The 18,435-nt window shown below is 40.6% G+C and overlaps 2 protein-coding genes across 2 annotated transcripts in view; one reads left to right on the top strand and one right to left on the bottom strand.

Moving 5' to 3' along the window:
- Positions 1-18,435, top strand: part of LRATD1 (LRAT domain containing 1) — an 836,105-nt gene that overhangs the window by 597,840 nt on the left and 219,830 nt on the right. The window lies entirely within an intron of this gene.
- Positions 1-18,435, bottom strand: part of NBAS (NBAS subunit of NRZ tethering complex) — a 384,560-nt gene that overhangs the window by 6,836 nt on the left and 359,289 nt on the right. Inside the window, exon 51 of the mRNA XM_049784877.1 lies at positions 17,657-17,785. Within this exon, the coding sequence (XP_049640834.1) occupies positions 17,657-17,785 (129 nt within the window). The remainder of the gene's footprint in view (positions 1-17,656; positions 17,786-18,435) is intronic.

Consider the following 18,435-nt stretch of genomic DNA (forward strand, 5'->3'; position numbering starts at 1 on the left):
AGACACAAAATGATACCTGGGGGGGGGGGTTTGCTGTGGCAACACAGCCAGAGTGGGGAGAAGCTATGTCCAGCCTCCGGGTACACGGGGGATCAGTGGAAGCCAGTTTGATGCACTGTCCATGCAGTTTCACATGCTTGATTTTTGAGAAAAGCCCATTTTACTCATTTAGGGGATGAATATATGACTGGCACCTTAGAAACTGAACATATTTATTAGCAAAGTTGAATCCCCTCTCATATATTTCCTTCATCTTCATTTTTTTCTTGCGGAAGTTTCAAGCCCTTTGTTCATTTATTAGAGCTATAATGTGGTTCAGCCATATGTGACGGGGTTCTTTGTATAGCTTTAACACTACCTTTGATTTTAATTATACTGAACATCCTAATCTGCCATTTTCAGTTCAGTTTCGGTTGTTTGCTGCTTTATCAAAGAAGGCCACTCTGGAAAGTGTCTGCTCCTTTATGAAGATTTTTGTTTGTTTCACTTCAAAGCTGAAAGGTTATTATGCTTCCTAGAATAAGCTAAATATTTGTTCCCAGCTCTTTTATTCCCTGACAACATTTGACTTTTCACTGAGCAGGAATTTATTTTGGTATGTGGCCTAAGAAAAATAATAAATCCCTGATGTGTGCCTTTGAGAGTTTGACAAACCGAATATATTCTGTCAATTTTAGTGTGAGTATGGATTCTTGAGATGAATATGAAAGTACATGGCGATTTGTGGATTTAATTCCTCTGATCATAACTTTAAATTAAAATGAGTGATAGAACAAAGAAAGATGTGTGGTTTGTGATCAATCCCAGTCCTGTTTCTTCACCAAACAACCATACAATCATGTGAAGGACCATCTTGGGGTCCTAGTGTCCACATCTGAAATACAGATCAACCATCTCTAATAGAAGTGATGTGTCCTTTTATGTATCTACCATAATACCATAAGCTTAATAAATGATGCATCTACTATAGTCAAAGAAATCAGTAATAAAGGACTTTTCAGAAGGAGAAGGTCTTACATTCACCACAAAATAAATGAAATACTTGGGACCAAAGAGATAGTACAGCGGTAGGTTGCTTGCCTTGCATACGGCTTATCCAGGCTCGATTTTTGCCATCCCATATAGTCAGTCTCCCGTGTTCTGCCAGGAGTGATTCCTGAGCTCAGAGCTAGGTGTAACCCCTGAGTACCACCAGGTGATCCCCCCCAACAAAAAAGAGTGAAATGCTAATTATTTCTTTCAGCAATTAAGTTTGAGAATAAATGAAACTTTGCAGATTCTGAAAAAGAAATCTATTAAAGCACAAAATACTACTGTCTTCCACACCATTAAAATGTTATCTGCTTAATTTCAATTTCAACAATAGGTAATGAACCTCCTCTGAACTGAAATCTTTGATTTTATGGATCTATACAAAGCTAAGAGTAATCACAGTAATGAGGAAAGCTGAAATTCATGTGGCCTAATATGAGCAAAGGCTGCATTTTAATGACTTCAAAGATTATTTGCTATTATTCCACTGTTCACTTCAGGGAAGAATATTTGTTTCATTTTTTACCAATATCATTAATAAGAAAAGTTAACAATATCAACCACAAGGGCAGAAAATTAAAAGGGCAATATAAGCATATGCTTGAAATTAGAAACATGCCTACAAACATTTTTTTTTGTATTCTGTATTTATTTGAATTATATTCAAATTCCTGTCCGCCACCTAACATCATTCCCACTTCTGTCTTGGAATTTAACAGAAAACCTTGTTTGAAGACAAAACAAACAAGCCAGGTTACATGTACTCTGAGGATACGAGAAAATTCTCTGAGACTCTGGTTACCCACCTCTATGACCAGAATCAATTGCCCCACTCAGGCACCATGAGTACAAGTAGTTCCATACCTTGCTTAATTCCTTGTCTATTATTTCATATAAAAAGATCTCTCAATGAGATAATTACTTTATACATTTCTGGTGGCCACATCCAGCTATACCCATGAGTTTGGTGCCAAAGTTTGATACTAGCCCTCCTGCATCTAAAGAACGCACTTCAGTCCATTGAGCTCTCTCTCTGAATTGAGCTCATTCCTTTATTTTTTCCTGTTATTTATTTATATTGAGTTCTTTATTTAAATGCCACAATTACCAGGTTTTTCATATTAGTTTTTTCCCCATAGATAAAGTTGTTTAAGATTGAATTACAGTCATACAATATACAACAACCTGCACCATTATGCATTTCCCACCACCAGTATCAACAGTTCTCTTCTCATCCTTCCTGATGCCCTTTTCCTCCCACCCACCCACACTCTCTCCTGCCTGCTTCTGGGGGCAGGCATTTTACTACACATTTTACTACTCTCTCTTTTCCTTTTTGACACTGGTTTGTACAGTTAATGAAGGGGTACCATGCATGTCACTTTCATAGAAGACCCTTCTCTACTCTAGCTGCACTCTCCATCTTTGTGGCAAGCTTCTTACCATGAACTGATTCTCCTAATCCTCATCTCTATGATCTATGAATATCATCCTCAAACTGTCTTTTATTTTCCTTATATCCCACAGTGAGTGAGATTATTCAGTTGATCCCTCTCGATATGATTCATTTTACTCAGTGTAATAATCTCCATGTCCATCCAGATCTAAGCAAATTTAATGACTTATTTTTTCAAAGAGCTATATAGTATTCCACTGTGTAGAAGTACCATTGTTTCTATAGCCCCTCATACATTGTTAGGCACCTGGGTTACTTCTAGATTCTGGTGACTGCAAATAGTGCTGCAATGAACATAGGAGTACAGAGCATTCTGTATTGTGCTTTTGTGTTCCTAAGTACATCTTTTGGAGTGGGACTGCTTAATCATAAGGAAGCTCAGTTTCCAGTTTTTTGATGAATATTCATGTTTTCCAGAAAGGCTGGATTAGATGGTATTCCCACCAGCAGTGAATGAAGAGTCCCTTTCTCCATGCGTTCACTCCAGCACCGGCTGTTCTTGTTCTTCTTCGTGATGTATACCAGTCTTTGTGATGTGAGATGATTTTTGGTGAACCAAAAATAACAACGCAGAGTACCTCAGATGCCTGTGTGTGTGTGTGTATAAGAGAGAGAGAGAGAGAGAGAGAGAGAGAGAGAGATATGATAGTATATATGTATGTGTATGAGAGAGAGCGGTGGAGTTGAGGAGGGAGACAGTATCTCTGTGCATGCTTGTGAAGTCAGAATTATGAGGTACAAGGAGACAAGCTTTGATTTTCATCTCCCCGAGGATTAGTGATGTGGAGCACTTTTTCATGTGCCTTTTGGCCATCTGTATTTTTTTTCTTTGAGGAAATGTCTGTTAATTTCTGCTCCCCATTTTCTGATGGGGTTAGATGGTTTTTTCTTGTTAAGTTCTGCCAGAACCTTATATATTTTAGATATTAGCCCTTTATCTGATGGGTATTGGGTGAATAGTTTCTCCCATTCTATAGGTAGCCTTTGTATCCCAGTTACCATTTCCTTTGAAGTGGAGAAGCTTCTTAGTTCAATGTAGTCTGATTTATTTACCTCTATTTCCACTTGTTTGGACTGTGGTGTTTTCTCCTTGAAGATTCCTTTAGTCTCAATGCCATGGAATGTTTTGCCTATGTTCTCCTCTATGTACCTTATTGTTTCAGGTCTGATATCAACATCTTTAACTCATTTTTATTTGACCTTTGTGCATGGTGTTAAAGAGACGTATGAGCTCACCTTTTTGCATAAAATTAACCATTTTTCCAACACCTCGCTGTTTTGTTGTTGTTGCTGTTGTTGTTTGGGTCATACTCGGCAGCACTCAGGGGTTACTCTTGGCTCTGCACTCAGAAATTACTCCTGGCAGGCACAGGGACCATATGGGTAAGGATTTGAACCACCATCTGTCCTGGATAGGCTGCTTGCAAGGCAAATGCCCTACCACTGTGCAATCTATTCAGCTCCACCAACACCCCTGTTGAAGAGGCTTTTCTTGCTCCACTTTGTATTTCTTGCTCCTTTATCAAAGATTAATTGGCTGAATACCTGGGAGTCAGTCTCAGAAAACTCAAGTATATTCCATTGATCTGAGGGCCTATAATCTGATAGCCAATACTATGCTGTTTTAATGACCATTGCTTTATAGTACTAATTTAAAGTTAAGGAAAGTGGTGTCACCCAACTTCTTTTTTTAAAGAGTTGCTTTAGCTATTTGTGGGGATTTATTGTTCCAAATGAATTTCTGAGTGTTTGATCCACTTCTTTGAAATGTCATGGATATCTTTAGAGGGACTGTATTAAATCTGTACAATGCTTTGTAAGGTTGCTAATCCTCCCAAACCAGGAGGGTATGTGTCTTCACTTCCTTGTGTCCTCTTTTATTTCTTGAAGCAGTGTTTTGCAGTTTCTTTGTATAGGTCTTTCACCTCTTTTGTTAAGTTGACTCCAAGGTACTTGATTTTGTGAGGCACAACTGTAACTGGGACTTTTTTTTAAATGTCTATTTCTTCTCTATCACTATTTGTGTATAAGAAGGCCATGGACTTTTTGTGCTAATATTGTAGCCTGCCACTTTACTATAGAAAATTATTATTTCTAGAAGTTTTTGGGTAGTTTTTAGGATTTTCCAAATATAGTATCAGGTCATCTACAAACAGTGAGTTTGACTTCTTCCTTTCCTACATGGATGCTCTTGATATTTTTTCTTGCCTGACTTCTATAGAAAGTACTTTTAGTACTATGTTGAATAGAAGTAGTGAAAGGAGACAACCTTGTCTTATGTTAGATCTTAGAGGAAAGGCTTTTAGTTTCCCCCCATTGAGTACAATATTTTCCATGGGCTTGTTGTAAATGGCTTTTACTATATTGAGAAAAGTTCTTTCAATTCCTATCTTGTTGAGTGTTTTTATCATGAATGGGTACTAGACCTTGTCAAATGCTTTCTCTGAATCTATTGATATGATAATATAATTTTTATTTTCCCTTTTGTTGACATGGTATATTATGTTCATTGACTTGCATATATTAAACCATCTTTGCATCTCTGGAATGAACCTTACTTGGTCATGGTGTATGACCTTATTTATGAGCCTCTGTATCTTATTTGCTAGAATTTTGTTGAGGTTCTTTGCATCTCTATTTATCAAGGACATTGGCCTGTAGTTATCTTTTTGTAACATCTCTGCTTTGGGCTCATTCCTTTAAATAAAAGGATAATGCTTTATTTAATCTTCACAGACATTTTACCCATTTCTCATGGCACCATCAAGCTCTATAAAACTGGTATAGTGTGTGTCCACTGTTAATGCGTCCACTGGCAACAGATTAAGTAAATCACCACTAATGTTACAAATCAAATGCATTAGACCATTGGGAATGAGTTGTTTTGCACTAAGGTATGGAGCTGAGAAAAATGTAGGGTTGTGGTTTGGAACACTTCCTACTCTAAGCTGGTCATCAATGTGGGTGAAAATAATGGATCAAAATGTGGTCCAGTTAAAATGCTATTTAGGCATAGTAGTTAAATCCAAAATTCTGAGAAAAAGATTGATATTAAAGATTTAATAGAACAGATTATTAAAAAATTGCTTATCTCATGTCCAAAGGCATCTGTCGTAAGACAGGAAGGGAATCAACTCAAAGCTTTTCTGTATGATTAAATCATCTGAATTAACTTAGTTTGGATACATTTAGAAGATATTATTATTAAAACCAAAGAACAGGTACCAAACCAGGTAGCCCAGTCTTCCTGTTGATCAGCCAGAGCACTGAAAAACATATAAGGACTCAACTTGGGCATGAATAAGGCACCCTTGAAAGAGTACTCAGGGAAAACAAAGGCAGGATGATTTCTTGGTTTTGTAAAATGTCTATCCAACCATGCTTTTCTTTTAAGAAAAGGCTCTCTTTCCAACCTGCAACTAGACACTATTAAGTACTATCAATAGGTTCCAGTGCCCTTCTGCATGATTAAGCAGAAAAGAAGTATATTTATTAAACATGTAAAGTACTGTTATGTGGGCATGGAATCTTACTCATTCTACATTATTCCTTAGAGGAGGACAAGATTCTCCAATTCAGGATGAAGAGGGAGACTTCATTGAGGAAGTTCTCTTTTCATAGGTCCATCCAGACAGGCAACATGAGCCCACCTGTGAGTGATCAGCTGTGCTTCCTGCAGGGAAGGCCCTGTAGGTTTGAAGAGAAGTTCTGCTGGGATATCAGGCCAGCTCAGCTCTATGGTCTATGGTCTTTGCAATGTTATGTTTCATGGATCAAGACACTTGCAGCAATTTCACTTCCTTGCAAAGAGAATTCCTTCCCAGTTGAGTTCCAAGAAGCAGAATAACTGACTATAGGTAGACTTGCACACTAAATCCAGGATTTAAACTAAATTTAGATCTGACTGCTGACTGGCTATGTGAGTTGAGTCTCAGTGTTTATATTTGTGAAGCTACAATCTCCTCTCACAGGATTATGAAGCTACAAGAGCTATTACAATGTAGGTAGAGTTTGCCTTAAACTGTAGTGTATTAGTGTTGGGGAGAACCCTTACATTAGATGCTGAGGTGTTAGATTACACCATAATTTATCCAAAACAAAGGTATTTTCCAGTTATCTCTTTCCTTTTCACTCATCTATTTGATATGTAAAAGCCCTCCTAGACTAGATTAAGTTTTGTTTTTCACTGAACCTTCCCCCACTCTAGTGATATGAACTGGTAAACAAGGAGAGATTTTTGGTTTGATGACCCAAAGACCATGAGGGAAGAAGCTACCCAACTTCATGATTCTCTTCCTCATGACTAGAGTCTTGGTTTATTAATTCTTTGTGGCTATCAGGCTTCAGACCAGCTCACCCAGGGTTGGAAATATAGCACATGTGGATTTATTTATACCTGGTGCCCAGAACTGGAACTTGAGAACAAACACATCAACTATGGTGAGTGACATGACCCTCTGGTGGATAATCACCATGACAGGCCCCTTGAGCTGGACTGAATGTGCTATGCCTTCACCACAACATTGGTACACATGATCTCCCTTCTGAATGACTTCATGTTGCTCTGATTCATCTACCTGCACTCTCTCTCTGGACTGTATGTATCAGGCTTCCTAGAGATTCTCCCATGCACATGCCCCAAGAGAGGAGGGGTGACTTCCCAGTGATGAGTCCTCAATCTAAAGGCCTTCTCAGGACTGATAATTTATCATTCACTACTGGCACTAAACCAGAGAGACCTCCATCCCCCAAGAATGATGAGCTGGCTACCGCCTCTGCAAACTCAGAGTCTGAATATGGCTCAAGTAGAGATACCCCCATGTCCCAAGGCCAGAGTTGTGTGGACAAGCTGGTGCTGGCAGTCCAAGTTCTGGGTATTTTCAAATGGTTCAATGTTGGAATAGTTATGGTCAACAGAAATGACAACAAAGAAGATGTCTTTGCTTACTGGACAGCTATTAAAAGAAAAAATCCCAGGAAGCTTCTGTATAGCATTAGAAATGGAGAGATTTTGGAATTTGATGTCATGAAAGGAGAGAAGAATAAAGAAGCTGCCAATGTATCTGGACCTGGTGGGGTGCCAGTGAAAGGTAGCCGCTAAGCTTCTAATTGACATAGGTTCTGGTGATTCAGCCCCTGGCCTCGCTCAGCTGCCCCACACCTGTAATGGCAGAGGCCCCCTTAGGCAGGACAGAAGCAGGCAATGAAGAGGAGAGCTGAAGACTCTGGCCAGCATCACAGAAGCCAAGACCTACTACCTTTCTTCTACTGAAGGTGCTTTTTGGAGGATGTTGGCACCTCAACCTACAGCAGTGTATCAGGTCACTGATGGGGTAGAAGCCAAAGAGAGCCCTATTGGAGGGGGACCAAAATAGGGAGATAAGCAGGTCCCCCCTGTCCAGATTCCAATCCAGGTACCAAAGTCTTTTCTGTCTCAAGCGCCCTCAGCAGTCTACCACAGAAGATGGAGAAACCATGCCCAGTCAAGGCCCAGCTGAGAAGATGCTTTCAGAACCTTATGCCCCTGTATCACCTCCAAAATTAACTTTCTTTTAGGTTACTCTGTGATCCTATTTGCATCGGTCTCTATATTCCTGGTTAAACTGTGTGTTCTACCTATATAGATCTAATAACTACTCTTTTGTTCTATGCCTCACTTCAAACAGATAATTATGCATCCAACTCTAGTGGTTTAATGTTAGTTTGTACAGTTCCTGAGAAATGCATAAAGTTGTTAGATTGTTAATGCTTCTTGGGTATCCTGGTAAATGTTTCCCAATTGCTGTGATGCTTGATTGTGTATATCATTTGGAAACTTAATCTCAAAGTATGTCTGTAAAAATGTTCTAATGATTTGTCCACAGAAGTCTATGAAAAAGGAACTTGGATACCACAGACTCTTACTTTAGTTCTCATTATAAGAATGTTTTAGCAAACTTATTTTCAAACTATGTATATCTGCAGAAATGTTCTGATGATTTTGTTTAGAGAAGTTTATAGAAAAGAAACTTGAATGTCTAGACTCTTATTACAGTGGTCAGTACAAGAATATTTTACAACTTTTGAAAAGAGCCTTTGTGATATGTTTATAGGATTTGGAAAAGCTGATTGTTTTGAGAATGATGTATGTACAAGCTAATCTATGATGCTTTTACAGCCAGTCTATGCTCACCAGCATAGAATAGAAATCAGAAAATTTCTTCACCACGTTACTTGCCTCTAAAGTTTTTTTTTCCCTTTTTTTATCCCCCCACTTCTACTGTACCTATGCAAATTAACAGCAACTTTTTGGCAGAGAACAAAAGAACAATATTATGTAGCCCTTCTCAATTTTTTGAACAAATAAAGGGGGAGTAAGATTGTATCCTGCTTTTACCCAAAACAAAGATATTTCTCAGTTTCCTCTTTCCTTTTCACTCATCTCTTTGATATGTCAAAGCCCACCTAGATTATATTAACTTTTGTCTCTCGCTCAACCCTCCCCCATCCAGTTGGGATTTAAACTGCTAAACAAAGAGACTTTTCTTTTTCCTTTTTTTGGAGGGGGATGGGGAGGGGCTCAGAGACTATGAGGCAAAAAGTTACCTGATTTCATGATTCTCTCATTCATGACTGTCTTGGTTTATTAATTCTTCATGGCTACCACACTTCAGACCTGCTCACCCAGGACTAGAAATACAACTCGTATGAATTTGTTTACACGGAGGTGCCTCATCACAGCAAAAACTATTATCTTTTGAGTCACACCCGGTGACACTCAGGGGTTACTTCAGGCTATGCGTTCAGAAATCACTCCTGGCTTGGGGGACCATATGGGACACAGGGGGCTCGAACCACAGTCTGTCCTAGGTCAGCCGTATGCAAGGCAAATGCCCTTTCACTGCACTACCACACTGGCCCCCAAATATATATATTTTTATATTTGGAAGCTTTGCTTTTAATTTTTTAAATTTAGAATATTTATGAATAAATTCTTTAATTGAATCACTGAATTGTTCTTGTATGTGTGTTTTCAATTTTTATTTAAAATGTCTACCGTTGAGCCAGAGCAATAGTATAGTGGGTAGGCGATCAACCCAGTTTCAATCCCAGTACTCCGTAGGTTTCCCTAAATCTTCCAGGAATGACCCCTGGGTGCAGGGCCAAGAGTAAGCTTTGAGCATCACTGGGAGTGTCCCAAAAGCAAATACAAGCCTATCTTATGTCCTTTCCAAATTCTCTACAAAAAAAAAAATTTCAAATTCAGAAAATATTAAAAGCATTTAGCTTTTAGCTTGTAAATAGCATGCCATGGTAATGCTTTAATTTTCTTACATTTCTCATTAGCTTTTGCAAGCCTTAGTTCCTTCATCTTTAAAATAAGAAAGAAGTCACAAGATTCATGACAGAACTGAAGGATGAGAAGTGTCAGGTACATATAAATCCAGTGTTAATTTCCTATTAAGGAGATGCTATCAGGCATTATTAAACAAATTCTGAATGGCTTAAACTCAAATGCCAATTGGCAATTAATTTTGTGAGTGAGGCCTTTCATCCTTCAGAGAGGGAAACATGTTTTATCAAGAGTAAGTTAGTTGGAAGTGGGACAAAAAAGATAGCTAAGAGCCCCAAAAGTTAACTTTTAAAAAAAACTTTCCTAAGAAAAAGGGATCATTACTTATAGTAAATAGGAAACACTCATATTTAAAACATAAAAGTTTCATCATGCCAGGAATAGTGATGTGATGCTTAAATTGAGGGAAAGGGTCAAATTAAATCCTATTCAGTAACCTCCAATTACTTTTAGAAAAAAAAAAAAAAGAAAAATCATAGGCTTCTCCAAATATTACAGAAACCAACCAATATACTAGCAAATTACAATGTAAATTAACAGAGCAAGTCTTTTGAGTTTATTCTTTAAAAAGTCTTTCCTTTCTGACTCTATGTTGTGGCTTCAACACTTTCACAACAATTCTCTGCTCCTTAATAAGGAAAGCACACTTGATCTTATCTTGAACACAACATACAAGGAATCACCATAGGCCTGGTTGACATGTTTCTTTGTTTCAGATAACCACGTAAGAACTTTAGGTCAGACAGCGCAAACTCCTTGAAGCTGGTCACAGCATACACTACATTCAGACTTTGGTGCCTTCCCAACCTTTTCGGTATAAAGGTAAACAATCCTTTTTCCAGGGGATTGGGACAGCCTAGTTTTTTTGGAGACTTTATTGAACAAAGCTGATGATGGTATGTCAAATGCCAGACCGCTCTGAAGGCATCTAAGATGCTGTTCCTGAAGAGGAAAAACAAACAAAAACCCTGAGTTGTTCTTTTAATAGGCACTGGAGTCCAGGGGAGTCCCTTAGACCTAGCCTGAGGCAGAAGTACTGAGCAAGACCAAGAGGAGGAGGTCATGAGGGGCAGAAGCCAGGATAAACTGAGAATTAAGAAGCAGGAACATTTTCAGCTTACTAAACTACTCAAATGCACATCTGCTTACTTTGGTGAATGAGTCAAGAGACTCCCACCTGGTTAGAAAAATGTCCAGTGATGAGAAGCGAACCCTCCAGCAGGAATCTCTTTTTCAGAGAGTGATGCTTTGCAGGTGAATGCTAATCTCCCAGGGTTGGATAGAGAGGGTAACCTGGTGGTCTATACCATACAGGGGTTTTAATTATTCATCAACACTGTAATCTTTAAAAATTTGCTATTTCAGGGACAGGAAGGAGGCTGTTAGCAATTTTTAAAAGAGACATGCTAAACACCAGAGGATTGCTGTTTCCTAAAAGATCAGATGGGGAAACGAGTCCTGTCATGGAGGGAAAAGTGGCACAGTCTCTGGCATCAGCACTGAAGCATCAGCCTTTTCGCTGTAAACATCCATAAAGTTGTCAGTAGCTTATGATAAACAGCAAGCTAATCCACATCAGCAACAAGCAAATGGGGTATTCCTACTCTTGAACCTATCCCAGGGTTCTCTTACAGGCTGCCTTTCTTTATAATGCCACAAGGAACTACCACCAGCTATCCAGTAGATGGAAACTGAAGTTGATAAACTCAGACCCTTGACTAAAGGACAGAATAAGCTGGAAAGTCACAACAAAAGCAAGCAAGCAAATATTTTCACTGTGTTACCAAGCCGTGATAAAAAAAAAAGAACTTGATAGGCGACCTTCACAAAGTCACCCTGAATCTCGTTCCTTAGAAAAGTGTGGCTTAATAGGCCCCTTGGGCTGACCACTTAGTCCAGGGGTCTGAGATTCCCACTATGCCAGACTGGTCTTCAGGGCCAGCCAGGTAAATCGGGCCCTGGGGGGAGGGTGGGGGGAGAGAAACCCCTCCCCTAGGCATACACAAACTACAGAGGCAGGGGCTGCACTCAGAAGACTCCACATGCCAGGACTTCTGGATGTCTTCCACTGGTATGTTGGGGGCTCTGGGCAGGACAGCTAGCCATAGGCCCCTGGGCTGACCACTTAGTCCAGGGGTCTGAGATCCCCCCACGCCAGACTGTTCTTCAGGGCCAGGTCTGGTAAATTGGGTCCTGGGGGGAGGGTGGGGGAGAGAAATCCCTCCCTTATGCATACACAAACTACAGAGACAGGGGCTGCACTCAGAAGACTCCACAGGCCAGGACTTCTGGGTATCTTCCACTGGTATGTTGGGCACTGTGGGCAGGACAGCTAGCCATAGGCCCCCTGGGCTGACCACTTAGTCCAGGGGACTGAGATCCCCCCCACACCAGACTGTTCTTCAGGGCCAGGCCTGGTAAATCGGGCCCTGGGGGGAGGGTAGGGGAAACAAACTTGATTGTTTCTAGGGAAAAAAATAGAATGCCCTAGATTTGGAGGATAACATTCAAATAGATCTCTAAAATCAGTGTATATGTAGACGGGCCCTGGGGGGAGGGTAGGGGAAACAAACTTGATTGTTTCTAGGGAAAAAAATAGAATGCCCTAGATTTGGAGGATAACATTCAAATAGATCTCTAAAATCAGTGTATATGTAGACGTGACTTCCTATACAGTGGTCCTCTCTGACTTCCAAGCCTAATCCATAAACAATTCATCTATACAATGTATATAACCCCTGATATATGCCCCTCTCCCACACCAGAGCCCCTTCTACTCCCTCATCTCCCAATCCGGATTCATTATCTTCCCCTTAATTAACCTTCTTTACCCTCAGTTCTTAACTTGTTAGGCATCAAGACTGACCTCCTGCCCCAACAGATTCTGCCCTTTTGCAAACCCCTACAAATCTCATTTTTACTCCTTAACTCTCTCACCCCCAACCATTAGTACCCCACATTTACTCTTTTTAACTTCAATACTGCACAGTCCTAATCACAGGCCAAAGCCATGCATTGGATTTAACAACCCCCAACTATTTCAAAAGACATAAAATGAACACATATGTCTTTTGAATATTTTATGTGTATTTTCTTTGACAGCTATAACTCTTACTAAGTATTCTTTTACAGTGACTATTCTACCCATTTTTTATCTTCTCTTTGTGAGCTGTTTAATAAGGAATTTTGGTGAAAGAGTCCCTCAGTTTAATGTTTATGATTGAACCATGTCATGGGGATTGTTGGACTTGTTCTAACGGCCCCCATATGCACCTATAACATCTTGTGATATTGTTCCTTGTTTGCATAGGCACATTAAAATGGGAAGATACTATACATACAAATAAGTTCTTATCTAATAGAGATTGGAACACACAAATCTTTGTGCAATGGGACCTTACACCCTGAACATTGATATAATGACCAGGCACAGGCCTCAGAAGAATGGGCATCCTCCATTCACCCCGAACCAGGAAAGCTATCTACGAAACATCCAAGGTTTTTTATAACAACATCTGAAAGCAATCCTCTACCAGGAAAGACCCTACCACTGCTCTGACATCGACCTGCTCAAAAGAGACTTCCTTTAACACTAAGAAGACTTGACAACAACAATAACAGGCTCTCTGCATTGCCCTTTAATTGTGAGGTGAAATGAGAGGACGCTACGCACCATCCTGACTGCAATGTAGGATATGCAGATTCCAGGATCTTTAATACAGAAACATGATACCAACAACAGAGACTGTATGAAAAATAAAAGTGTAATGGCACTACAGACAATGACTTGGATCAGACAAACTAGTTTGCCTGGAGCCTAGAGTTGGTCTTATGCCAGGAAACTTCAGGGGTAGGGTCTCCTTGTATTTAGGCCAAGGCTTTTCCTTTCCATGTCCCTCAGATTTTGGTGGGCCTATGCAAACAATAATTGCCACTCTAACACCATTTTACTGTGCTCATTTGACTCTAATCCTTAAGAAAAACAACCCACTTAAACTTTTGAGGTTAACTTAAACTAATATGCATGTGCATGGAAACGTAAAAAAGCACTTTGCCTTCAATGTTTAAGGAGTTACATAAGTTTTATGGCTTTAGATTGCTTTGTGTGCTGCTAAGAAATATTATGTATTACAATCTGGGGACTTGTGGGACAAAGTAATTGTACATGGGTTCTGTTTTATTTTTCTTAATGTTCTTTGGCTGAAAGTTCAAAGTTCAGATATCAGCAAGGGGATTTCTGAGAATTCTGTTTATGGGTGATTGTCCTTCCACTGTAACTTTACCTTGTCCTCTTTCCTTGTATCTTTGTTCTCATAATTAAAAATAAAAAATTAAAAAAAAAGAAAAGTGTGGCTTGACCTTTCAATGGTTCCATTTTGTGGCTGTGGCATTCTTGAAATCACACAGGCTAAGGGACAGGTGGTGGTCACCCCTGGGGAAGAAAGAGGTGGCTGTGGTTATAAAGCCACATTGAGACTCAATGGTGTTGCTCTGTTTCTTGGATGCTGAGGTGGTGACAGGGCTCCAGGTGGGACAGTGCCATGCAGAATTTCAAATACAGATACATGCAGAAAGGAGTACATGCAGAACTGGTAAATCCGAATAAGGTCCAGAGACTAGAACAATACCTTGGCCCTGGCTGCATAGTCATGCGAAATGGTGCCATGGGGGAACAATAGATCACACTCACTCTGATGCTTTCTACAACTCAGTGAGAATTTTAAATGATCTCAAAACTGAAAGCCAACAAGAATTTTAAAATGAGAGATACGAACATTATGAGGCTATTTTATATTTTCTGCGTGCCCTTTTTAAGGTCACAGAGTGTGAACACTCAAGTTAGTGTCAGAAGTCAGAGTTCAGGTATTAATAAGCAAGGGTCTCAGTGGGAGGCCAGCGCCTCATTTCGGCAATTTACAGCTCTGCCTTTCAGCTTAGGCTCTGAAGGGCACAAAGGCCCTCCCCCTCACCCCCACCCCCTGAAACCACCCACAATCTGAAGCTGTTTGAAAGCCAAAGCTTTAGCACAAAGTTGCACATCAAAAGTGCAGATGAAAGTGTTATGGAGGTAAATTAGTGCCTGTAAAAATGATTTAGGTGTTGCATTGTTCACATTTGGTTTCTAATTTTGTCAGTCTTTGTGTGTGTGTGTGTGTGTGTGCGCGCGCGCACGCGCGCTCCTGTGTGCAATTGCATCCACATGAGAGAGAGGCAGTGAAAGAGAGACAGAGAGAGGTTCCAGTTAGCAGAAAAAGTTCTAGTTCTAGCTGTAACTTTGACAAAGGCCTTTGTGATAAAGAACCTTTACAATGAAGACTGAAGAACTCGCCTAAGGAGTCTGGGAGAGAGAGCATCAGGAGAGTACTATGCAGGATCACGATAGACCAGCAATGTATAATACATCACTGTACTTCTGCCATGAGGCCGGCGGCACATTTCAGTGATGCTCACACCGTAGATGATTGTGGCAAGACAAACAAATGGCCTGAAAATATGCACACTATTTTCTTCGGTTTTCTTTTCCTGGTCATTTCTTAGTTTTACCAGAAAAAAATAAGCAAAGAAAAATATAAAAAATTTTTACTTTCATGTGAATTCCCCAGGTTCCATATCACTTTCATTTTTAACAGAGGAATAGACAACCAATATTAAGCACCTGCAACTTCCAACCTCAGTCTAGGTCCAAAGAGACACTTGCTTAGATAAAAAGAAAAAAAAATCAGTGATGGGGCCAGAGCAATAGTGCAGCAGTAGGGCATTTGCCTTTCATGTGGCTGATCCAGGACAGACCTCAGTTCAATTCCTGGCATCCCTTATGGTCCCCCAAGCCAGGAGCCATTTCTGAGCACATAGCCAGGAGTAAGCCCTGAGCATCACTGGGTGTGGTCCAAAAAACAAAACAAAACAAAATCAGTGATAAAATGGGTTGTCATGTCTTTGCAGCTTTACATTATTTCCAAAATATATACAAACAAGAGTAAAGGCAGTATATTTTTATTTTGATCTATTTTGTTCCCACAAGCTATTATGTTCTCCTTTCTATGCCATTTATTTGACTTTTCATCTTCTTTGTCATTAACAAAATTTCAATTATTTCGCTACAGTCTTGTATAGTGACCATGTTCCTGTAAATTCTCCTTCCCTGCCTGCTCTCTAACAGACGACACAATACTGCCCCATCAGTGCGCATTTTAAAAATATTTATCTTTCTATAAAAACACCCTATACCCGCATTTCTATAGAGAAAGTGGAATTATTGTGTTTTGCCTATGTGCACAAACTCACACAGACACAGACACAAATACTTGAAAGCAAAGAATGACCTCCTGAGAGATGGGTTTCTGTAAAGATCATACGGTGCAGATTCATTAGAACACAACCCTGAGCAATCTCATCCTAAAGTGCAAAATCTTAAAAGGGAAACACAAGCCTCTTCCTTAATCATAACAAGACAAAGAGCCTTGGGGGGAGAAATCCCAAGCCCTCACTCTGTGCCTCCTTCTTCCAGCCAGGGAGCTGCTTCTGCGTGGGTTGAGGCTGCCAAAGGAAACGAGTCAGAGATTTCCACTGGAGCCAGTAAGCACCACTAAAAGCTACTTTCTGCCTTTAATCGCCAGATAAACACACACACACACACACACACACACACACACACACACACACACACACACACACACACTCAAAGCTACTTTCTCGCCTTTAATCACCAGATAAATACACACACACACACACACCCTCTGGCAGGACAAGCTACCTGCACACACACACACACACACACACACACACACACACACACACACACACACACACACACACACACACACACACACCCCTCTGGCAGGACAAGCTACCTGATACTAAAAGCTTTTTCATCCCCAGATTTAAGTAGCAGGACAAGCTACCTGCACACACACACACACACACACACACACACACACACACCCTCTGGCACACACACCCACACACACACACACACCCACTGGCAGGACAAGCTACCTGACACACACACACACACACATACTCAAAGCTACTTTCTCGCCTTTAATCACCAGATAAATACACACACACACACACCCTCTGGCAGGACAAGCTACCTGCACACGCGCGCACATACACACACACACACACACACACACACACACACACACACACACACACCCCCCTCTGGCAGGACAAGCTACCTGATACTAAAAGCTTTTTCATCCCCAGATTTAAGTAGCAGGACAAGCTACCTGCACACACACACACACACACACACACACACACACACACACACACACACACACACAAGCTACCTGATACTAAAAGCTTTTTCATCCCCAGATTTAAGTAGCAGGACAAGCTACCTGCACACACACACACACACACACACACACACACACACACACCCTCTGGCACACACACACACACACACACACACACCCTCTGGCACACACACACACACACACATACACACACACACACACCCTCTGGCACACACACACACACACATACACACACACACACCCTCTGGCAGGACAAGCTACCTGATACTAAAAGCTTTTTCATCCCCAGATTTAAGTAGCAGGAACAAGCTCCTACTCCTAAACTGTTTGGATTTACTCATGAAAAAGGTGAATGACATCAAGAGCCTCAAGAGAATCTTTCATTATTTGGATTTAGAGTCCTGGTAGCTAAACACAGTATTGCTAGGAGAGGAGTTTAGTAAATATGTTAAAAACAAAATATCTACATCTTAGACAAGATGGAAAGAGCCGGAAGGTAAGTAAACATGAGTCTGACAGTGCCCAACTCTTCCTGGGACCTGAAAAAAAAGAAGATAGTTCTGAGGCTACCTTGGTCACTGATGTGATCTGTTCCAGAGCCTCAGTGTGCAGACTCTCGTCCTGGCTGTCGAGAAGAAGTTTCAGGGATGGGAGCAGGAAAGACTGGCTCTGCAGCAGCCTGCTCAGCTCCTTCACACACTGAAAGCACAAGAGCAAAGATGTGAGTGAGACCCAAGGAAGTGTGCCCAAACCCAACAGCTGTTCCTATGGTGGCTTCCGGTACTTTTCTCTGTGGATGCCTGTGTCTGCTCAATGTATAAGCAGGATCAACTGGAATGTCATGTATCCTCTGGCATATACTGTGAACACTGCTTCTCATGCTCAGTCATTCATCCATCTAATGTTTTTTGTTTGTTTGTTTGTTTTGTTTTTGGGACACACCTGTTGACGCTCAGGGGTTACTCCTGACTATACACTCAGAAATCGCTCCTGGCTTGGGGGGGGGGGGACCATATGGGATGCCTGGGTGTCGAACCGTGGTCCAACCTAGGCTAGCGCTTGCAAGGCAGACACCTTACCTCTAGCGCCACCTCTCCGGCCCCCATCCAATGTTTTTTAATGGCTTCCATGCTTCCCATTGGATGATAAAGGATTGATACTTATTTTCCAAAATGTTCAGCACCCTAATTCTGTCATAAGTGTGGTGACAAATTACATTTACCTTGCAGAGCTTTTCTGTATGTGTGAAAAATAAGTGTTAATGAAGAGTAGTTCACAATGCTCAGCATATAGTGGATGTTCCATAAACATTGAACAGTATCATCAGTTACTGATATTATCACTCGATC

The sequence above is a fragment of the Suncus etruscus genome, chromosome 12 (assembly GCF_024139225.1).
Source record: "Suncus etruscus isolate mSunEtr1 chromosome 12, mSunEtr1.pri.cur, whole genome shotgun sequence".
NCBI lineage: Eukaryota > Metazoa > Chordata > Mammalia > Eulipotyphla > Soricidae > Suncus > Suncus etruscus.